The sequence below is a fragment of the Trichosurus vulpecula genome, chromosome 8 (assembly GCF_011100635.1).
Source record: "Trichosurus vulpecula isolate mTriVul1 chromosome 8, mTriVul1.pri, whole genome shotgun sequence".
NCBI lineage: Eukaryota > Metazoa > Chordata > Mammalia > Diprotodontia > Phalangeridae > Trichosurus > Trichosurus vulpecula.
This window is the reverse complement of record NC_050580.1, coordinates 157,005,305-157,029,384: the sequence shown is the minus strand read 5'-3', so window position 1 is coordinate 157,029,384 and position 24,080 is coordinate 157,005,305. Positions and strand designations below refer to the sequence as shown.

The window sequence follows — 24,080 nt, the reverse complement described above, 5'->3', positions numbered from 1 at the left end:
TATAATGTGAAGATTTTTGTAAACTTTAAGCTCCTAGGTAAATGTTAGTTACTGTTATTACTTATGTTTATTTTTTTAAAAAATTAATTTTTTACTCTTGGTTGACATATCAATAGTTATTTTGTGTATGACTTAGGGCTGTCCAACCTTAGATTTTTATTGAAACAATAGACAGTATATTTTGATTTGCCATTTTAGTGAGAGCTCTGTGGTAGCTCGGCTTCATTTACTAAAGCATTTATGTAAATTTCTGTGCTTGTAGGTGGGCCGCATGCTGCCCATGGCTGCATTTTGGACAGCCCTAACTTAAGAGACTTAAGAGAAAATGGCATTTATGGTTCTATTAACAAGAAATTTTCTTTTTAAATTGCCTATTAAATTGCCATTATTTCTCATTATTTCTCAATGTGTTTTTAAGGATCTAGAGGCTGAAAATGAAGATTTGAAAGAAAAGTTGAGAAATATTCAACAAGAACAAAGAATATTAGTAGATAAAGTCAATGGATTGCAATTACAGCTAAATGAGGTATAGTCTTTTATAATACATGTTTACGTTTAAAAAAATGACTCCAAGTAATCTTCATCATTAAGGAATATTTCTGAAGCACCTACCACTTTGTGCAAGGCATTGTGCTAGCTTTATGGCCTCTCTGCCCTTATGGAGCTTATTGTTTAGTTGAGGAACCAAGAAGTATATGCAGAAAAATAAGTTATAGTATAAAGCAGCATATTCATTAAGTGCTATAGGATTTTAGACAAAGGAGAGCTTAACATAGACTGATATGGTTAGGAAAGATGAGTGAAATTTGTACAATAGCAGAGGTGGGAAGACAGTTTGATTGAATATGTCTAAATTGAGAATGGGAATCATAGATGATGCCAGGTTTTTTAACCTGGGTGACTGGAAGGTTTGTGAGGGTCTTGATAGTATGAAGAAAGTTTGGAAGAGGGGAGATGGGGCGGGGGGTGGTGGTGTTGATAATGAATTGTATTTTGGATATGTTGATTTTTAGATGCTTACCAGATATCTTGCTAGAAATGTCCACTATATAGTTAGTGAGGTTGGTCTGAAGCTCAGGAAAGAGGTTGGCCTTAAATATCTGTGAATTGTATGTTGGTGATAACTAACCATGGGAGCAGATAAGATCACCAAGTGGAGAGTATAGAAAGGGAAGAGAAGAAGGGCACAAGACAAAATTTTGGGGTACATTCAAGTTAGTGGGTGTGTTATAGATGATTACATCACCTAAAATACAGTCCATAGAGACCTGGTATCTTTGCAGTTTAATTTAGAAATTATGTAGAAATATATCAGTTAATATACAAACAATTTCTGTATACTTGGAGCTTTTTCTTTTACTTGTGAAAAGAAAACTTAAAAAATAAGTCTTAGCATTTTCATTTACAAAATAGAAACTGTGAATAAAATTGTTGGTGCTAAAACTAATCAGAGCCAGAATTAAAAACCCAAACCAGAAATTTAGAAACCAATGAAGGTTTATTGAGTTCACTTGCAAGGGAGCCCTCCTCACACGCGGTTGAAGGGACGATGCCCTGAAGACCAAAAGGACAAGACTTATATGGGTTTGATTTTAGGCAGGAGGTGATTTGGGTACAGTGTACCTCCAGATTGGAGAGGGCTTGTTACTGGGTAGGATGAGGGGATGTAGTATCACTTGATAGATTAGATAGGGTCTGTTGCAAGGGCTAGTAACAGGAAAGGTTCTTCTTCAGGTTAGTGATTTTAATGGATAAGGACTGTCCTTGTTTCGGTAGAAAGGGAGGTCAAAGACAGGGGCAGGGGCTGCAGTGAAAGTAGGGTCAGAGGCAAAATAGAAGAACTACAAATGAAATGGAGTTGCTTTAGTTTGCTTGGCTACCCAGAAAACAATGTCTATTAAAATGCTCACCAAGAGTTTTATTTTTATAGCTTGTGGTATTTAGGGATCTTGAATAATGATGAGACAAATACCGGAGTATTATTTGCATTTTTTGAATATGAAGGTATAGGTGAGGTATTTGAACTTCTACAGTATTTCGTAGTACGTATTTTTCATACCAACGATTCTGGGATACTTTGGTTCCAACAGAAATTAATTCGGAATCTATCATACAAATGTCTATTTCAATTTCAGTCATTACTAAATGTAATTATAAATATAGTTTCTAGGAAAATTTTTTTAAACTACTGAAATAAAAAGCCACTCTGCTGAATAAGAAATTTAAGAGTTAAATATACATATAAGATTATTAATATATTTGTTAATGCTAATATCTAACTGCATTGAAGAGCATTTTTCTTTAGTAATTGTGGAAAATAAAATAATTTTAAGGGAATTAATTACTAAGCATTAAGTAAGCATATAAACATTTTCAGATGTATTTTTGGCATAATGAGTATTTTGTTGCTAGTAGTTATAAACATATAGTATAATTATGAAGAAATAGACAACAAATAAATTTAATATTCAACCAAAAATTATTAGTATCCACTGAGTGTAATTCATTACATAGGTAAGGCAAACAAGGAGTATAAGGCATATTCCCTCCCTCTGAGGATCTAACAGTTTTACTAAGGACTTATTTATCATCTACTATGTTCAAAGTATAGTATAAAGGAGAATAAAACAAAATTCTGTACGTTTATAAAACTTGGCAAAAATAGTATTTCAGACCAGACAGTTACCAGAAGTATATGTTTTCAAAAACACACACTTCACTTGGCCTCTTCAGCATTTTCAGCTTTATGGGTCTTGTCAATTTTAACTGACAAAATGAAAAGCAGTCCCTGCCTTCAAGGAGCTTACAGTGACCTGGGCAGGCAGGATGTGTCCAAGCAGAAGAGAAGCAATCAAAGACTTGTTTTTAATAGGAATTAAGAGGAGGGAGAGACATTGTGAACCATCGTGTTAAGAGAAGGCTTTAAGGAAAGGAAAAGATGTGATTTGAACTAGACTTTGAATGATGGGTAGGATTTAAATAGGCCTAGAAAACATAGCAACATAGATTTTAGAGTTGGAAAAATCATAGAGGCTATCTGGTAGACTGGAGGAAATTAATGTGTGGAGAGAGTTGGAGGCTCCAGTGAACAGATGTTATGTTTAGAGTATTATGATTAGATGAGTGCTATTTGAATAGAGAGGGTTGGAGTAAAGAATGGAGGAGGCAGTTGTTAAGTGATAAAGTTAAAAAGTAGCTTGAGACTAAATTGTGGACAAAGTTGAGTGCCATGCTGAGAAATTTGAGCTGGGAGGTTTTTGAACTTGTTAAAAACAGCATATTAAGGAGATTAATTTAGGGGCAATGTGCCTGATGGGTTGGGGGAAAGAAATACTAGAGGCAAGATGGCTAACTAAATTGAGGGGGAGTAGGTAAGATGGTGTAGAAAAGGCAGGGACTCACCTGACCTCTCCCAAATTCCATTCTAAACAACTTTAAATAATACCTCAAAATTAATTCTGGAGTGACAGAACCTACAAAAGGGTAGCACACTCTTTGCAGTGTGCTACCTACTCAGAAGACTGATCTTTGTTTAAAAATAAATTTTAATTTAAAAATTTAGAACTTGAATGGACATGTGGTCCAGAGACCATATATGCCAACCCCTTATTTTATAGGTCAGGAAACTGAGGCCAGACAGCTCAAGTGCATCACCAAAAGTCATATAAGTAATAAGTGTGATACGGGCCTGAACAAAAGTGGCAGTAGAAATAGAAAAGAAGAATTGATTGGGAGAGATATGAAGGACTGATAACTTGATTATTGATTCTATATGCAAGAAGTAGAGGAGTCAAGAGATAACTGTGAAACTGAACTTGGGTGAAAGCAGGAGGGAGATAGAGATAGAGACTGGATTTGTAATTTCATTGACACAAGGAACTCTTCAGTGAGGAAATTCCCTTTACCAGTTTAGGTTAGCATCTTCTCCCCAACCTGGTCTTAAAGAATATAACCTAGAGCACTGAGGAGTTGTGACTTGCCCAATGTTACTCAGCCAGTAACTCAAACCCAGGACACCCTAGCTTTGAAGCTAGTCTTTTCTGTCTACTTTACCAACAAGATGACTATATGAAAATAACTCATAGGTCCATAGAGGGTCCCAGGTTTATTGCCATGAATATTTTTAGTACGTACTCATTCTTCGTATCCCTGTCATTGATGATAGTTTTCAAAAATTATGAAGTGATTTTTCTTTTCAGTGGATACAAAGCTAATCTATTTTTAAAACTTCCTATGGATATTGAAATTAATTTTCTTTTTTCAGGAAGTAATGGTTGCTGATGACCTTGAAAATGAGGTAGGAGAAAAGCTTTTCGGAGGAAAAGATGCTCGTGTAAAAATTCTACATAACACTAATATAGTGGGAAAAGAGCTAGATTATGAATCAAAAGACTTAGATTCTAGTCCTAATTATCAGAGTCAGTAAACATTTTTTGAGTGCCTACTATGTTTCAGGCTCTGTATTAAGTGCTGGGCATAGAAAGGAAAGTATAAGACTGTCCTTCTCCTCAAAGAGGAGGTGGTGGTGGTGGTGGTGGTGCTGGTGTGTGAGGCTTCCAGCTCTGGCATGACAAAGTCCTGCAGCCAGGATGTGAAATGATCTGAGGATGTATGTTTCACAGTTGATTTCATCCTGCAGATGGTGCGTTTCTAGAGATGATGAAGTCCAGCTAAGTAGCCAGAAGGTTTGGGTTTTTGGGTTTTTTTTTTTTTTTTGAGTTCTTCTACTTGTAAAGTTGAGAAAGAGAGACAGACAGAAGCAGAGAGACACACAGAGAGAGAACTAAGTACTTGCTATATACCAGGTATTATGTTAAAGTAGGAATACAAATATAAACAAAAATACATCCCTACTCTCAAGGTGCTTACATTCTAAGGGGAAAGACAACACATAAAGGGGATCTAGAAAGTAAGGGAAGGAAGGAAGGAAGGAAGGCAGTTGATATGGAGATAGAGAAGTCCAGAGAGTGGAGTGAAGTGAACATAGCTAGTGCCCCTTGTGAAATGGTAGCTCCTGCTTCAGAGTTGCCAATCAGGAGAACAGTATTGAGGGCATAGATTTCTCCTAGGTGGAAAGGTGGTTGTCAAGTAACAAGAGAAAAACTGGAGTATGAGTTGTCGGGTCTAGATAATTCATAATAGTCCCTTTTAATGCTAAAATTCTTTCATTTCTTTTTAATCTTTCAAAAAATGTGTTTTGCAATGCTAAAACATTGTGTTATCACAATATCATGAAATTTTCTATTATTTGAGGACTTTGGTAGGGTAGGAGATGGGGAGGCAGCATCAATCTGATCTGTGGTTTCATCAGTATAGGGACTTCCTGGTTTTTAGGTTTTGTTTTTTTTCTTTTCATTTCAGAAAGAAAAACTGAGGTCCCTTTTGACAGCCAAGGAAAAACAGCATGAAGAAAGCTTAAGGACTATTGAAGCTCTGAAAAATAGATTTAAATATTTTGAGGTAGCAATGTTGAATTATGGGTTCAATTTAACTTTAGGGGACAAGTCTAATCACATCTAAACTTTATCTTATTTTTAAAAACCTGTATGTTGTTTTTCTGCAGGTTAGCTATCTCTGTGTGTATGTTCACTAAAGATGACTTAGTCCTACAACAAAATTCTAAGGATTGTATGTTTTCATAGTTTATTGTTTCATTTGGAGCACCATGGTCAGACTTGACCTACCATTGAACTAGTCAGCTTTTTTCTATTCTATAACTACAGACCTGCTCCAAGTGGCTGTATTTCAGATAGACACCTGAGATACAGGAGAAAGTATGACTTAGGACATATCCATAACTGTTACTGGGAAAACACCTTCAAAAATCTTCATAAACCTAAGGGTTGGTGTCATATTTGAATACCAAGATAGTACGTACATCCCCACTTCTTTTGGCCTATTTTATGTTCATATACCTCTCAAACTTGCTGTGAGACTATAGTCATGTCACTTAATCATTCTTAGCCTCGGGAAGTATTTATATAGTGCCTACTGTGTGCCAAACACTGTGTTAAATGCTTTCCAAATATATCTCATTTGTTCCTCACAACAACCTTTGGAGGTAGGTACTATTACCTACGTTTTAGCAAGGTTTGAAACCTCCTAAGGTTTTAACTGTTTTAAAATTGTAATTATCCACTCTTTTGATATATATCCTGTTAACAGAAAATATTCTTCTAATAAACTTCAACAAATTAAATGAGAAACTTTTTTTCCCCTTTATAACCTATCATGATACAAAATTTATCTGGGGACCATGTGTCTAGAAGAATGGCCATTTTTTGATTGTCAGTCATGAACAGTTATAGCTGACATAATATCCAGTTTGCAAATATCTTTAATAAAGTGTTAATAAAAAACTATTTGCACTATCTCCAGTGCACTGATAATTTACCTTGAAAACTTGCTTTTTGAATTACTTTGAAGGCATAATGCAGTGCTTGTTTTGACTAGTGTTAAATTTTGTAAGTAAAAGTCCTTGCTTCTTGCTCATGCACATAATATAATGATAATTAGTTGCTAGAATTTAATAATAATTTAGTGATAGTATTGTTTATGATTTTCACACCAGAACATGGACTTGTAAATGTTACTAGTATGTGTTTTCACCCACAAAATATATATGTACATATATGCTATTTTTGTAGTAACATCTCAAGATATACATTATGTCTACGTATTTGCATCATGTGGGATCAAGAACAATTCAAATATATGGAAATTTAAAGTTTTTGGAATCTCCCTATGACCTCCTTTTAGTCCCAACCTGGCTTATGTATGAAAGCTCTCCTTATTGGCTCCACCCAAGACTCTGTCTTCATCCTGCCAGCTACCTTTGTCTAGCTTCAAAAGTATTTAAAATAGACTAGAAATCTTCACTGACAAGAGTTGGCTCTCTGAGATTCCATTACAGTATAATAAAACCATGATATAGTTGTATTGCCCTTGCCTCTAGTTAAATATATGATCTTGAACAAGTCCCTTAACCTTTCTGGGCTGCAGTTACTACATCTGTAAATAAGAGAATTGAATTAGAAAATCTCTTAAGTTCACTTTCCATCTTAAATTCATGTCATCTATATAATTCTGGATAGTGTTTCTTTGCAAAGTGAAGTGTGTTTTTGATTTTTCAACTTCCAGAAAGCTTAACATTTTTTACGTAGAGATAGTAGATTGTGTGAAGTCCTGGTAAAAGGACTACATCTTGCCAATGAGTAGGCTAATAGAAACTTTATTTTTTAAGAAACAAGACACAGACAGATGGAAGTTTCTTTACAGGGCTTAAAGGATTTTTATATACCCCCAGAACAATAGCTAGTTTCTATTAATAACAATAATAATGATCATAATAAATAGCATTTGTATAGCACCTGCCATGTGCTAGGCACAGTGCTAAGCACTTTACAAATGTTATCTCATAACAACTCTGGGAGGTAGGTGCTATTCTCATTCCCATTTTACAACTGAGGAAAACCAAGGAAGCCGAGGTTTAGTATCTTGCTCAGGGTCACATAGCTAGTAAGTACCTAAGGTTATGTTTGAATAATCAGTCTTCCTGACCCCAGGCTCGGCTGTTTTGTCTACTGTCTTGCACAGCAGCCCCAAAACCATTGGCCTTAGTCTTATAGGCAGGCTTCTCTGCATTTTAGCCTTGCTGTAAGAATTTTATCCTTGTCTAGTGACAAGAAAATGGATGGAAAAGGTTTTAAAATACTAGGCATTTGCCTTCTTGCTTTGGATGAAATGAAGGACATTGTGAATCACTTATGAATGAATCACTTATGTCATGAGAAGGTATAGGAAGTTATGTGGCCTTCCACCCTCCTATCTCCACGATGATAAAGCAAATAGCAAGTATTTTGAAAGGTTTTTTGATGTTATTTCCATTCTATTTCCCCTAAGCAAGGGAAGTATATGAGTTGTGCCCAGAAATACGCATTTCTCATAATATTGTCTGCTTTTATTAAAAAAGTGCAAATGATTAAATATATGTGATTTTAGTGAATTTTGAGCAAAATGCTTTACAGTGCAAAAAAGTGAAGTATATCAGATGGCTTAGTGTCATGGAAAGAGAGTTAAATTTGGTCTCAGGTGAGATGGGTTTTGAATCACCGTTCTGATACTTGCTTGCTTTGTGGCCAGGAGCAAGTTATTTAACCTTTTTGAGGCTCTAATTTCCCTGTCTATGAAGTAGACTGAAGGCACACTTTCACTACCAACTGTCCTAAGTTAAACACTGTGAACTCTAAAGATTAACATGAATATAAGCTATTATTTTTATTATTTTCTTGATACTGACATTAAGAAGGTTTTATAGTGGTTATTTAGATATCATACCAATGCAGAACTGAGTAAAATAAAGCAGTTTCTCATTTAAATTGTTATAATTTGTATTTCTCATTTCAGAGTGACTATGGGGGAGCCGGAAGTCACTTCAATAATCGTAAGTACCTAAATACAGGTTGTGTTTAATATTTAGACCATATTGAAAAGAATGGTTGTTTGGACTTGAGTCTTGATGGTGCTGCTAATTTTTTTTTTAATTTAAATTTATTTATTTAACATATTTGGTTTTCATCATTGATTTTCACAACAGTTTGAATTACAGATTTTCTCCCCATTTCTACCCTCCCCCCCACTCCAAGATGGCTTATATTCTGGTTGTCCTGTTCCCCAGTCAGCCCTCCCCTCTATCACCCCCTCCCCTCTCATCCCCTTTTCCCTTCCTTTCTTGTAGGGCAAGATAAATTTCTACACCCCATTGCCTGTGTATCTTATTTTTTTAGTTGCATGCAAAAACTTTTTTTTTTGAACATCTGATTTTAAAACTTTGAGTTCCAAATTCTGTCCCCTCTTCCCTTCCTACCCACCCTCCCTAAGAAGTCGAGCAATTCAACCTAGGCCACACATGTATCATTATGTATAACCCTTCCACAATACTCATGTTGTGAAAGGCTAACTACATTTTGCTCCTTTTCAACCCATCCCGCTTTATTGAATTTTCTCCCTTGACCCTGTCCCCTTTCCAAAGTGTTTGTTTTGATTACCTCCACCCCCATCTGCCCTCCCCTCCATCATCCCCCCCCCCTTTTATTTTTTTTTATCTTCCTCCCTCTTCTTTCCTGTGGGGTAAGATACCCAACTGAGTATGTATGGTATTCCCCCTCAGGCCCACTCTGATGAGGGCAACGTTCACTCATTCCCCCCTCACCTGCCCTCTCCCCTCCTCCCACAGAACTGCTTCCTCTTGCCACCTTTACGTGAGATAATCCACCCCATTCTATCTCTCCCTATCTCCCTCTCTCAGTATGTTGCTCTCTCATCCCTTAATTTCATTTTATTTCTTTTAGATATCTTCCCTTCATCTTCAACTCACCCTGTGTCTGCTCTCTCTCTTTTACATATATATATATATATATATACATATACATAAACAGACATATATATATACCCATACATATACATACATACATATACACATAGATATATACATACATACACATTCTCCTATATATACATAAACATATACACATACATATATATACATATACATATACATATATATATATATGCATATTCCCTTCAACTACCCTAATGCTGAGGTCTCATGAATCATACACATCATCTTTCCATGTAGGAATGTAAACAAAACAGTTCAACTTTAGTAGGTCCCTTGCAATTTCCGTTTCTTGATTACCTTTTCATGCTTCTCTTGATTCTTGTGTTTGAAAGTCAAATTTTCTATTCAGTTCTGGTCTTTTCACTGAGAAAGCTTGAAAATCCTCTATTTTATTGAAAATCCATATTTTGCCTTGGAACATGATACTCAGTTTTGCTGGATAGGTGATTCTAGGTTTTAATCCTAGCTCCGTTGACCTTCGGAATATCGCATTCCAAGCCCTTCGATCTCTTAATGTAGAAGCTGCCAGGTCTTGGGTTATTCTGATTGGGTTTCCACAATACTCAAATTGTTTCTTTCTGGCTGCTTGCAGTATTTTCTCCTTGATCTGGGAGCTCTGGAATTTGGCAACAATATTCCTAGGAGATTTCTTTTTGGGATCTATTTGAGGAGGCGATCGATGGATTCTTTCAATTTCTATTTTGCCCTGTGGCTCTAGAATATCAGGGCAGTTCTCCTTGATAATTTCTTGAAAGATGGTATCTAGGCTCTTTTTTTGATCATTGCTTTCAGGTAGTCCAATAATTTTTAAATTGTCTCTCCTGGATCTATTTTCCAAGTCAGTAGTTTTTCCAAGGAAATATTTCACATTGTCTTCCATTTTTTCATTCCTTTGGTTCTGTTCTATAATATCCTGATTTCTCATAAAGTCACTAGCTTCCACTTGCTCCAATCTAATTTTTAAAGTAGTATTTTCTTCAGTGGTCTTTTGGACCTCCTTTTCCATTTGGCTAATTCTGCCTTTCAAGGCATTCTTCTCCTCATTGGCTTTTTGGAGCTTTTTTGCCATTTGAGTTAGTCTGTTTTTTAAGGTGTTGTTTTCTTCAGTGTATTTTTCAGTATTTGTTTGGGTCTCCTTTAGCAAGTCATTGACTTGTTTTTCATGGTTTTCTCGCATACTTCTCATTTCTCATCCCAATTTTTCCTCTACTTCTCTAACTTGCTTTTCCAAATCCTTTTTGAGCTCTTCCATGGCCTGGGACCAGTTCATGTTTTTCTTGGAGGCTTTTGGTGTAGGCTCTTGCACTTTATTGACTTCTTTAGGCTGTATGTTTTGGTCTTCCTTGTCAGCAAAGAAAGAATGCAAAGTCTGAGACTGAATCTGGGTGCGTTTTCACTGCCTGGCCATATTCCCAACCAACTAACTTGACCCTTGAGTTTTTCAGTGGGGTATGACTGCTTGTAGACTAACGAGTTCTATGTTCCATGTTTGGGGGGGAGGTGCCAGCTCTGTCAGATCCGCACTGCTCCTTCCCCAAGAACCCCCAACCTGAACTGGGCTTAGATCTTCAGCAGGCTGTGCACCCCTGCTCTGATCCGCCACTTAATTCCTCCCACCAGGTGGGCCTGGAGCCAGCTGGAAGTAACAACAGCTGTAGCTGCCCCACCTCCGCTGCCCCCGGGGCTGGAAGCCGAACCTCGAACTCCTTCCACTCCCGCAGCTTTTCCCACTAACCATCTCCGCAGTCTTTGGTGTTTGTGGGTCGAGGGGTCTGGTAACTGCCGCAGCTCACTGAATCAGGGCGCTAGGGCCCCCTCCGCCCGGCTTCTGATCTGGATGGTCCACGCCGCTCAGGCTGGGCTCTGCTCCACTCCGTTCCCAGGTCCCAGCTCCCAGCTCCGTGTGGAATAGACCTCACCCAGAGACCATCCAGGCTGTCCTGGGCTGGAGCCCTGCTTCCCTCTGCTGTTCTGTGGGTTCTGCTGTTCTAGAATTGGTTCAGAGCCATTTTTTATAGGTTTTTGGAGGGACTCGGTAACAGAGCTCACTCTAGTCCCTGCTTACCAGCTGCCATCTTGGCTCCGCCCCCCCTAAATTTAATCTGGTTACTGATATATTGCACTTGTCTAAGACTAGATGGAAACAACCAGAGTTACATGTGTTACATACAGGTTTTTAACCTTACATTGTACATTTATGTAAAGTACCTTTTTATATAGTCAATGTCTGTGCTAACAGATTGACTTTGAATATCATGAAGTGAGACCTTTTTTGCTTTTTTTCTAATTGAAAGGAAGATACCCTCCTTCATATATATCGTTCATATATATTCATATATATTATAATAACTTATCACCACAGCACAAACTCTGACAGTTTCCGCCAAGCTGGAAAGGCTTTGAGTATTGTCTTGGTGATGAAATTGGGTTCTGAGGTCCTATTTGGAGAGACTCATCCCCAATTTAGCTATAGGTTAATTGAATATTTTGGCCACAGTAATCTTCAGAGTTAGTATACCCGTTTTTTGAAGAGGTTACGATCAATATTGATGGAGGGAATACCAATATTAGTGAAATTCTGAAATCTTAATATATAAAATAGTACATTTTATACCAAAAAATTAATGGAGAATTAACTATTTATAGTTAATTAGAGACACAAGTTATTAATATTCTGATCATACATGAGCTAGTGCCTAAGATGAATTTTCATTTTTTGTAGACATACTGTGTATTTTATGAATTACTACACATGTATTCAACTCTTATTGAGTGCAAAGTACTGTGCTAATTATTCAGAATACAAAAGAGAAAAATAATAGTCCAGTTCCTGCCTCTCAAGGAGTTTACATTCTAATAGAGGCACAAGAAATAATAAAGTTAAGGGCTCTGGACAAAGTTCTAGAAGTAATATTAAGAGGGAGGTAACTTAAAAAAAGATTATTTGTGTATACTTTTTACACAAAATGGAAATTAAGAAATTGTCAGTGTTTATATTGGAAAAATCTAAAATATTTATAATCAGTTTTTCGGTCATTTTGTTTTATGATTGTCAAACTATAATTTGAACATTTAAGAAAATGAACAAACATCTTTTGTTAACAAGTGAACAAACTATCTACTGTATATTTTGCTGGGGAATCAAGACATGCTTCATTTTAATAGAATAGCTGATATTTATAAAGCACCTAAAACTTTTCAGAATGTTTTCTCATGAGGGAACAAAGCACCTCCTCATCATTCCTCTAGACATCTAGGTTCATAATCTTGTTATTGTCATCTCCTCACTTATTCTCCCTCAACATATCAAATCAGCTGCTGAAACTTAACTATTTTTACCTCTATATATCATCTTTTACGTTGTCGGAAGCATTTTGTGCATTCACATAGCTAACACCACCTTCCATCTTAATTATTGCAATGGCTTCCAAATTAATCTCCCAGCTTCAAGTGTCTCTTCATTCCACTCCATCCTACATGTTGCTGCCAAGGTGAATTTCCTTAAGCACAGATCTAACCATGTCACTTCCCTACTCAGTAAGCTCCTTTGGCTCCCTGTTCCTTCTAGGATCAAATATAAATGCCTCTTTTTAGCTTTTAATACTGTTCACAGCCTGGAACCACCTTATCTTCTCAGCCTTATTGTACATTACTTCCTCTCTTGCACTCTACAATCCAGCCAAACTGCCCTTTTCTCTGTTTCTCACATGTGACTCTTTCCCATGTGTATACTTTTGCACGGGCCATTCCCCATGCCTGGGATGTGTTCACCTCTGACTCATAGGACTCCTCTCTTCCTTCAAGATGCAACTCAAGCATCATCTTCTACATGAAACTTTTTGTGGTTTCTTACCCATTTGCTGGTGCTCTGTCACCCAAACTACCATGCATTTAAATATTTTGTATTTATTCTCATGTTTTATTATGTCCTTGTGAGGGTGGGAATTGTTTCATTCTTTGTAATTGTATCCCCATTGCTTAGCATAGTGTCTGGTATTGGTAGGTGCTTAATAAATGCTTGTTGATTGATTAATTGAAGGGAGACAGTGTAGTATGGTGGAAAGAGGGTTAGGCTTGGAGTCATGAGGACCTGAGGTTGAATCCTGTCTCATATTTATTAGCTGTGGGACAATAGGCAAGTCATGTATCCCCATTTTACAGATGAGGAAACTTGAGTAATAACCTGACCCATAGGGCTGCTGTGAGGATTAAGAGACAATGAATGTAAAGTACTTGACAGATCTTAAAGCACTATACAAACGTCAGTTATTATTGTTACTCCTGTGAAATATGTTTTACAAATATGAAAACTGAGGCTCAGAAAGTTTAGGTGACCTATTTGAATAGGAACTAGAACTTAGAAGAGCTGGGCTTTAAAAGGAGAAAAGAAATTAATAGATGGAAAGTCTGTTCCAGGCATAAGGGACAACCTGTGAGATTCCCTAGAGGCAGAAGAATTCAGTGAGGTCACAGAATTCCAGAGTTAGAAGGGATTTCCCAGGCTGGCCCATGCCTGAAATAGAAAACTCTATGTGAAATACCGGACAAATCTCTGCCCTTTGTTTGAAGAAACAACAGCAATGAGAATGACAGTGATAGCCAACAGTTACAGGGCTTCAGGATTTACTAAGTGCTTTACATATGTTGTCTCCCGTGACTCACATAATAACCCTGGGATATAGGTACTACTTTTCAGATGAGGAAACCAAGGTATAGAAACCCACTTTTGGATAACTAATTATTAGGAAGTTATTTCTTAAATCAAACCTGAATTTGCCTTTTTTTTTTGTGGAGGAGGGGATAATTTCAACCCATTGCTATTAATTCTGCCTTTTGAGACCAAGTAGGAAACAGAGGTAGTCTAGTTATTCTGGGATATATGGTGCATGATGGGGAATAATGTGAAAATAAGGTTGGAAGGAAGATATTATGGAGAACATTAAATGCCTGACTAAAAAGAATGATATTGTTCAGTGCATCCTTCTAGGACTGACCAGGGTTTCATATCTTTGGTCCCATTTTCTTTCTTTCTTTGCTTTCTTCTCAACCCCTTCCCTCTCCCCTCCTGCCACCAAAACCACTGTCTATTGCTTCCCTAACCCTTCACTTCTCTCATTCTTTCCTGTACTTTTCATGACCTTATGTAAGTTTGAATTTTAAATATTACATAGTTTCACTATATCAATATACAATAATTTATTGTCATTTTCCAGTTGTTTGACACATAGTTTGTTTCCAATTTTTTATTATTACAAATAAAACAGATATGAATTTTTTTGCATGGATAAGGTAGGTTAGAGTCCTATCAATGGAGCCTACTGGATAAAAAGTATGATCAGTTTTGTGTTGTTACTACGTATTGACATTTTGCTCTCCAAAATGTTTTCGATTATTCTTTAGACTCACTAATAATGTATTAAAGTTCCTGTTTTGCCACAGCTCTGCTAATCTTACATTTTATCTGTTTAAAAATATTTTGTACGTTCCAGTGACATAAAGTGGATCTTAAGGTTGTCTTGATTTGCTTTTCTTCATTTATTAAGTATTTTGATTACTTTCTTTTGTACCATGGCATGGTAGCCAGAGTGATGGATTTGGAGTCAGGAAATCTGGATTCATATTCCAGCTGTGTTGTTTACTAGCTGTGTTACCTTGGTCAAGTGTCTCGAGTTGTTTCTTGTAAAATATGTAAAATGAGGGGTTTGGACTAGTCAGCCTCTAAGCTCTAAATCTCCAGTCCTCTTAACTTTTTATGTGGCTTTTAAACAGTTTGTTTTTTCTCCTTCATAAATGGCTTGGTTTTGTCCCTTGAACATTGATCCTTCAGGGAATGTGTATTTTGGTTTTAGAGACAGCATTTCCTTAAATATTGATTTTTAAAAATGCTTCCCAAATTTTGTTGCCAAGTTATTAACTACGTGTGTGTGTGTGTATATATGTGTAATATTTAAAATTGATGTACTCTTATTTTGCATAGTCTTCTAGCTAAATATACCTTTAATGTCTTTTAATCCTTCATGATTTCAATTCAACTTGGTTATGATTAGTTATACTTCCTCTTGTCATGATTTTTAATAGTAACTCATGTCTTTGTAGCACATTAAGGTTTACTAACACTGTCTTCCTCACAAGCAGCTTTGTGAAGTAGGCAGTGAAAGTATTATCACCCTCATTACACAGATGAAAAAACTTTTTGAATTAGAGGAGTAGCTGAAGCAACTTGCTCAGGGTTACATAACCAGTTAAATATGAGATAAGATCCAGTAGCATGTGTTAAGACAATCAACTTCACAAGTGCAGAGGATATAGGAGTACCTAGGTCTGAAAAAGATCTGGGATTTTTAATGAATCAGAAACTCAGTATTAGCCAAACTAGAGAGCTGATGGTCTCGCTGTTTTTTCCCCCTCATCAGAACACATTGTGAATATTGTATTCAGTCCTAGGAACACCACAGTTTAGAAATGACATTTATAAGCTGACATCACCTCCCAGGTTTGAAGAGGAGGGCAACCAGGATGGGAACAGGCCTGATCTTGCCATATATTAGTTGAAGGATGGTGGTGATGTTTAGCCTATTGAAGGAAAAACTTGAATCTAGAAGTTCAGGGTTGAAAGGAGGCCTTAGAGATCATATAATCCAAGTCTCTCGTTTTATACTTGAAGAAACAAGGATCAAAATGGTCAAATGACTTTCCCTACATGTAGTATAATAGAACTTAGATTTGAACCCAGGTTCTCAGGCTCAAAATCCAACAATTTTTCCTCTCTATCATGCTTTTAGAGGTCTTTAAGTATTGGAAGACTGTCGTATGGAAAAGGAATTGAACTTTTTTCTTTTCAGCCCCAAAAGTCAAAATGAGAAGCAGTTATAGAAAGACACATTTAGAATTGATCACAGGATAAGTTTCCTAACAAATAGAACATAAGCTTCTTGAAGGCAGGGACTATTTGGTTTTGTTTTTGTGTCACTAGTGTCTGCCACAATGTGGGTGCTTAACAACCTCTCACTGAATTGGGCTGAATGAAGTGGAATATACTGCCCTGGGAGATAGTGGGTTTCTCCTTACTGGATGTCTTCAAGAAAAGGCTGGATGATTTTTGTTGGCTAGAATATAGAGTAGATTCTTGGCATAGATATCTTCTATGTCCCTTTTCAATTCTGGGGTTCTTTTATTCTGTGATTTTAGTATTTACCTTTTAGAATTGATGCTATCTTATGTAAAAACTATTAGGATTAAGTGTATTTTTATATTTCTTTTCTTTTCTTTGTATGTAATAAGTTGAGATTATAGAACCAAGCTAACATTTAAAATTTCTTTTTGTGTGAAAATTTAGATTATAATTTCTTTTTTGTTGTTAATTAGGAAAAGAAGATATGCTTCATAAGCAGAATCAAATTTTTGTTACAGAACCACAGGTAATTATTTCTCTTGAACAAAAATAAAAAATCCACTCTTAAGTACTTATGCTTTTATACCATTTTTTTTTTTACATTTAACAGAATTTATGTATTTAGAAAATTACTTGTTGGAGAAACGAGTTCTAGTGCTTTGTAATAAGTCCATTGCTAAGGCTGATTTAAAAAGATTTAGCATTCTGGTGCCCTCTGAAGTAATTTTGGTGAGAGTAACTTAAGCAAGTGAATCAAGGTTCTTTTTGAAGAGGAGCTGAGACATGAATAATTTTTAAAAATCTTTTACTTTTAGAATTAGTTTACTTTGTGTTTGCATTTGAAAACAAGGGTATTCCAGGGACTTAGCTTCAATGAAAATTTGATTTAAAGTGAGAAAGCTATCTGGGTTTGTTTTGTTTTGTTTTTAGTATATGCCCTTCTCTTGTTTTTCTCCTACTTTCCCCCCATTTTGTTCTGGGAAAAGACCTTTCTTTGCCATTAACCTTGGGTAAGTCTTTTAATGTCTCTTGGCCTCAGTTTTTCTCATCCATAAAATAACCGTGTTGGACTACATAATCTATAGATTCCTTTGTGAAGTTTTATGAATTAATGAATGAATGAAGCATTTATTAAGTACTGGATACGTGTAAAGCTTTGTACCAAGTACTAGGGATATAAATAGAAAAGTAAGACAGCTCCTGTTCTCAGAGAGAACATTGTAATGAGTGAGACGACACATGGGGAAGCTATGTTCTAGGATTTTTAAAGGGAACGTAAAATGTCAACAAAACATTTAAGAATACTAGACATAAACTCTTGGTAATGAATACTGATAGTGTAGATGCTGTCAGTGAACTTGATAGTAACGTTAGCTACTGCTAAACTTCCACCAGGTCATCATAGCTTAAGATTTGCTTTATGAGCCCCCTTAGAGAAAATTACTGTTGCAAGCTAGCTTCTATGTTGTCGGCTTCCTTTCTCTCAATCTTTTTGAGGATAGCTGAAATTTAATTGATTAGCATTTATAATCATACTAAAAGGGCTTAAAATCATTTTCATGTTACTTATCAAATATTTATTGAGAGACTCTGTGGCACAGTGAACCTCTAGAGGGCTGGCCTTGGAGTCAAGAAGACCAAGTATTGAGTTCCTCCTCTGCCGTTTAACCTTGAAATGCATGAAGCGACTGAGTAAGACTAAGCTTTGGATGAGCTGCTGTTCTTCTGGGAAAAGAAGTTTTTGCTAAAAATCATAGACCTGTGACACCCCTTTTCCCTCCCAATTTTGTGCTTGCTATTGGCAGTGGGGGGAATAGAAAAAGGGGAGCTTGTTAAAATTGCACTCTGTCCTATTGCTGATATTTGTAAGATGTTATATAAAACTCTTAATGAAGTATAATTATAGCTTTTTTTATTCAACAGTTTTTTGTTATCTTGAACTTTATAAACACACCATACTTAAAACTTCGAATATTTCCATATACAAAGAAAAATAAAAAAGGGAAATTGCATATGATACTGTGAATCTTCACTTTCAAGCTTATTTTTAAAAGTATATAATAAATTCAGCACATTAGTTTAAAACTTTTTCAGCTTGTCTGTATCTCCCTCTGAATCTCCTTCTGTTCTCTTTTGCGTATTCTTTTAAATGCTTTATTGGAACTATCACCCTTCCAATTAAAATTAATAATAATACAACCCTCCTAACATATGATCCATCCATTTGTCATTTCTTATGGTACAACAATATTCCACTATTTGTCCAGCAATTCCACAATCGTTGGGCACCCCCTTAGTTTCCAGTTTTTTGCTAAAATAAAAAGTGCTGTTATTGACATTGATGTATATATATAGGTCCTTTCCCTTTTTCTTTTAACTCATTGTTGTACATGCACTAGTGGTATCATGGGTGTGAATCTATGATCCTATGCACAAGTTCTAGGAGACAAGACTGACCCAGGTCCAGACATAAACACAAATGAAAGTAAACTTTTAAAAATTATTTTTCATTATTTAATTTGATAAATGTCAATGAAAATGAGTCCATATATAAAGAATAGAAAAAGGATTATATGTGAAACCATAAGTTTAAATAGTTTATTTTTAAAAATATACATATATTAAATTTAACATGTTAGTTTCGAAGTCATCCCTATTCGTGTCTCCCTTTAAACTTCTTTCTCTTCTGTTCTGAGCATTTTTAAAAAATGCTCAATGACATTCTTTCCTTTTCTTTTTTAAGCAAAAAAGGAATCTACCCATTGACCACATGTCTCATTCGGCACTTTTAGTCTGTTAAAAGTTGTTTTTATTATAGCCTTCAAATAAATTATTTTCCTTGTATTGCTTATTTCACTATTAATTCACAGAGATCTCCTCAGGTTTCTTTGAATGTTTCTTTCATCTTATGGTGCTGTAATATTCCATTTCACGTTTATTCAGCCATTCTCTAGTTGATGGACACCTGTTAATTACAACCTTCTTTAGTGTTTCTATTTTCTTCCTTTTTAGTAGATTTAGGATTATAGACTTTTCTACTACAATCTGCCTACCTACCTTACTTTCTAAAATACTATAATTATTGTTATGCATAATTGGTATTTTTTTTAAATAAAATTGAGTTGAGGATGGATCCTGGTCACCTGTCCTATTAAAATTTGTGAGTTATTACATTATACTTGGAAATTTATTTATTTAATAAATATAGACCTTCTTTTTCACCCAAGGAATATTGATGGTTTTTGTCACTATCTTGAAGCACTCCAAACCTGATGTGTTTTAAAATGGGTAAAATGTGATACAAAAAATGAGTTGTGTATTCATATTATAGAACTGAATTGTGGCCAATGACTAGGAAGCAGAAGGGAAAAAAGACTATGTTGTGTACCTGTGAAGTATTAGACCATAGATTCTTAATTTGGAGTCTACAACTTTGTTTTAAAAATCTTTCGTCAACTATATTTCAATGTAATTGTTTTATTTTTAATCCTACATACTTTGTGCATTTAAAAACATTAAGAAGAGATCCTTGGACTTTACCAGACTGCCAAAGGGAGCCTACTACAGAAAAAAAGAAAAGTTAAGAATCCCTATATTAGAGTAATGAACAGAATTAGTTGTTACTACTTTGCTGTAGAATTTCTCTTAGGAGCAGCTAGCTAGAGCAGTGGCTTGAGTCAAGAAGATTCATCTCTGAATTAAAATCTGGCCTCAAACTAGCTGTGTGACCCTGAGCAAGTCACTTAACCCTGTTTGCCTCAGTTTTCTCATCTGTGAAATGAGCTGGAAAAGGAAATGGCAACTCAAGAAAACACCAAATGGAGTCACAAAAGAGTCAAAAATGACTGAAACAACTGTACAACAAAAATATTTATCTTGCCACCTCAGATAAATTTCACTGTATGACTAGTAACTGTTTGACTAAATAGTTCATGAACTTTTATAAACCCATCAAACAAATATATTAATACCTTTCTTTAGGCTTTATATAATCGATAGCCTTTTTCTCTTTTTTCCTTCTAGTATACATCTTCCGGTATTCCAGTGCCAGCCCACATACAAACAAGATCCATGCTAAGACCATTGGAACTATCCTTACCCAGTCAAACTGCCATTTCTGAAAATGAGATTTTAAAGAAAGAGTTAGATGCCATGAGAGCCTTTTGTGATTCAGCTAAACAAGATAAGATTAAGCTCCAAAATGAACTGGCCCATAAGGTGGCAGAATGCAAAGCTTTGGCATTAGAATGTGAAAGAGTCAAGGAGGATTCTGATGACCAGATAAAGCAGTTGGAGGATGCTTTAAAAGATGTGCAAAAGAGAATGTATGATTCAGAAGGTAAAGTAAAGCAAATGCAGACTCATTTTCTTGCTCTAAAGGAGCACTTGACGAATGAAGCAGCTTCAGGAAATAACAGATTAACAGAAGAACTAAGGGAGCAGTTGAAAGAAATGAAAGCAAAATATGAGGGAGCTTCTGCTGAAGTAGGAAGGCTAAAGAACCAAATCAAACAAAATGAAAAGTTAGTAGAGGAATTCAAAAGGGATGAAGGGAGACTAGTAGAAGAAAATAAGCGACTACAGAAAGAATTTAGCATGTCTGAAATAGAGCGAGAGAAGAAAGGAAGAAAAGCCTTGGAGATGGAAGGCCAACTAAAGGAGTTAGCAACAAAGTTGGCCCTCTCCATCCCTACAGAAAAATTTGAAAACATGAAGAGCTTACTATCAAATGAAGTGAATGAGAAAGCAAAAAAGTTTGTAGAGATGGAAAGGGAATATGAAAAATCACAGGCTGAACTTAGACAGTTAAAGAGAGAACTTGAGAACTATAAAGCTAAGCTTTCTCAACATGTTAGGCCAGAAGAACATGAACAACTTAAGGACAAATTTGAACAAAAGTCAGGTGAATTTGGAAAGAAGATCACTGAGTTAACTTTGAGGAATCAGACATTACAGAAAGAACTTGAGAAGGTTGGTTCAGATAATAAGCTACTAAACCAACAGTTGCAGAACTTAGAGACTGAGATGAAAACTCATTATATTCCTTTAAAATTGAATGAAGAAATGAAAAAATCACATGCTTTGACAGTTGATGATTTGAACAAAAAGCTAATGAATGTGACACAAAAGTATAAAGAAAGAGAAATGGAAACTGAGAAACTTACGGTGGAAAAAAACAATTTAAGTAAGAATGTCAGTCATCTTGAAGCTACATATATCCCTCTAGAAAACCATGAAAAAGAGATAATAGCTCTAAAATCAAGTATCACTGAACTCAAAAGAGAAGTTGAAGAGCTTAATAAAAAATGTGGTGATGGAAAAGAAAAGTTGCATGTAGTTACATCTGAGAATGCAAAATTGAAAAAGGCTATAAATGAACAGTATGTGCCTGTTACAACCCATGAAGAAATTAAAGCAGCGTTAAGTAGCACATTGGATAAAACTAACAGAGAATTGACAGATGTGAAAAGAAAACTTGAAGCTATAAAACAAGAATTTATACAAATAAAAGATGAGAATGGAGCATTAAAAAAAAAGTTAGAGGATTCTAAGAACCAAATGAAAGCTGAGTTTATCAGCATAAAAGAGCATGAAGATAAAATGAATGCTATTAACAAAAACCTAAAAGAAACACAAGAAAATAATGCTGAAGTGCTTGCTAAGTATAATAAGGGTCAAAAAGAGATTTCAGCATTGCTTGTTGAGATTGAAGCCCAGAAGAAGGAACTTGACACAATACAAGAATGCATTAAGCTAAAGTATGCACCAATTGTTAGTTTTGAAGAGCGAGAGAAAACCTTTAAAGCCACTGTGAAGGAACTCAAAGATCAATTGCTAGCACAGACACAAAGATGCAGTGTAGGGGAAGAGGAGGCTCGGAAATGTCAGCAGGAAAATGAAAAGTTAAAGAATGAAATTCTCATGATCCAGAAAGATTTGAAGAATAAGGATATTCTCATTGAGAATTCCCATGAATTGGAAAAAATATTAAACCAAAAAACAGAGGAGCTTAACCAACAGCTAAAAGATTTGTCTGAGAAGTACAGAGAGGTAAAAAGTGAGAAAGAGAAGCTTCTGGAAGAAAATACCAAACAGACCTCTGAGGTACTTGCAGTAAAAGCGATTTTGCAGAAACAGTATGTTCCCTTGGGTCAGGTTGAAGAGCTGAAAAACTCTCTTAATGGCACAATTGAGGCTCTGAAAGAAGAGCTCAAGGACAAGCAGAAGCACCATGAGGAAGCTCAGTGGGCAGTGACTGAATGGCAACAGATGTTAGAGAATCAGAAACACTCTTCTATGTCCCTGGTGGAACATGCTCAGATAAAGGAAGCCTTGGAGAAAGAAGTTGGGCATGTGAAAGCTAGATTGAGTGAAAAAGAAGAAGAAAGTCAAGCCAAGACAGAAAAGATCTCTAAACTCCAGGATGAGATTCAGAATTTGAAACAAGCATTTAAGAAATTAGAATCTAGAGAGGTTATTGATTTATCAGAATATAACACAATGAAGAATGCCTTAGAAGCACAAATTACTAATATGACAGAAAATATGACCACCTTGAATAAAAAGTATAAGGAAGTGTGTGAAGAGGCTGTGCGTGCCAAAAAGGCAGAACTGTCTGCAAAGGATGAAAAGGAATTGATACAGTTGAGGAGCTTAAGCATTGAACAAGAAATTAAGGACCAGAAAGAGAGATGTGACAAATCCTTAACAACAATTACTGATTTACAAAGAAGAATGCAAGAGTCTGCCAGGCAAATAGAAGCAAAAGACAACAAGGTAGGCAGTAAATCTGCATGATTATAAGTTGGAAGATAAGACCCAGTATTATGTCATGGTAATAAGTTCAGATTCATTATGGTTCCTCCTTGTACATAAAATGCTAATTGTCTACTGTTAAAAATGTTTTGGGCAGTTAAAAAAAGTGCACTAAGTATACTTTTTACAGCAATCAGGTACTAGGTTTGGTTTTGTAGAGGATGCAAAGCCGTATAAAAGGCTTTGTTTCAAGTTTTTACAGACTCACTTAGGAAATTTTACAGATAGATCTATACACACACACACACACACACACACACACACACACACACAAACTATACCTAAGAAGATACTATTTAAGTGCCAAATGAAAGACACAGTACTCTTATAGTTCAGAACAAGAGAAGGCTGTTATGGGCTGAGGTGACAGCTAGAATTAGCGCAGAATAATTGGGACTTTAAGATACTGACATCCAAGGGAATGTAGTTTCCCTGTCACCTCCCAACACCAGTTGCCCTAATAACCCATTCCCTTGTCCAGCACTGGCTGCCACACCCTGAGTCCTTTGGATGTTACATCTCCGCAGTGCATCGCCCCTTTCGTTAAGCAACGTATGTCTCACCTTCCCCTAGTCAGTAATCTTTTTTGCCTTACCTCTCACTGTGCCCTCAGAATCTGCTTCTGTTGTGGTAGAGTAAAAAGATCACAGGATTTAGAGTCAAAGCACCTGAGTTTGAATCCTGGCTCTGCCAGTTAACTACCTGTGTGACTCTGGGCCATCACTCTTTCTCATCTGTAAAATGAAGATGTTGAACTCAGTGACCTTCTAAGGTCCTTTCTAGTTAAAAGTCTATGATTTTCTAGATTCTCTTTATCTTAAATTCCTTACATTTACTGTTGTTCACTCAGACTTGATTTTCTCTTGAAGATACCAGAGTCAGTCAATAAACATAACACCTACCATGTACCATGAACTTTCTTAAGCACTGGGATACAAAGAAACGAACAGACAGTCCATGCCCTCAAGGAGC

General features: G+C 36.0%; 1 protein-coding gene across 7 annotated transcripts in view; it reads left to right on the top strand.

Moving 5' to 3' along the window:
* UACA (uveal autoantigen with coiled-coil domains and ankyrin repeats) overlaps nt 1-24,080 on the top strand; it is a 122,485-nt gene that overhangs the window by 84,986 nt on the left and 13,419 nt on the right. For all 7 annotated transcript variants that reach the window (XM_036735018.1, XM_036735021.1, XM_036735020.1 and 4 more), the window contains 6 exons: nt 419-526; nt 4,265-4,297; nt 5,362-5,460; nt 8,407-8,443; nt 16,766-16,818; nt 20,316-23,069. In XM_036735018.1, coding sequence (XP_036590913.1) covers nt 419-526; nt 4,265-4,297; nt 5,362-5,460; nt 8,407-8,443; nt 16,766-16,818; nt 20,316-23,069 — 3,084 coding nt within the window. The remainder of the gene's footprint in view (nt 1-418; nt 527-4,264; nt 4,298-5,361; nt 5,461-8,406; nt 8,444-16,765; nt 16,819-20,315; nt 23,070-24,080) is intronic.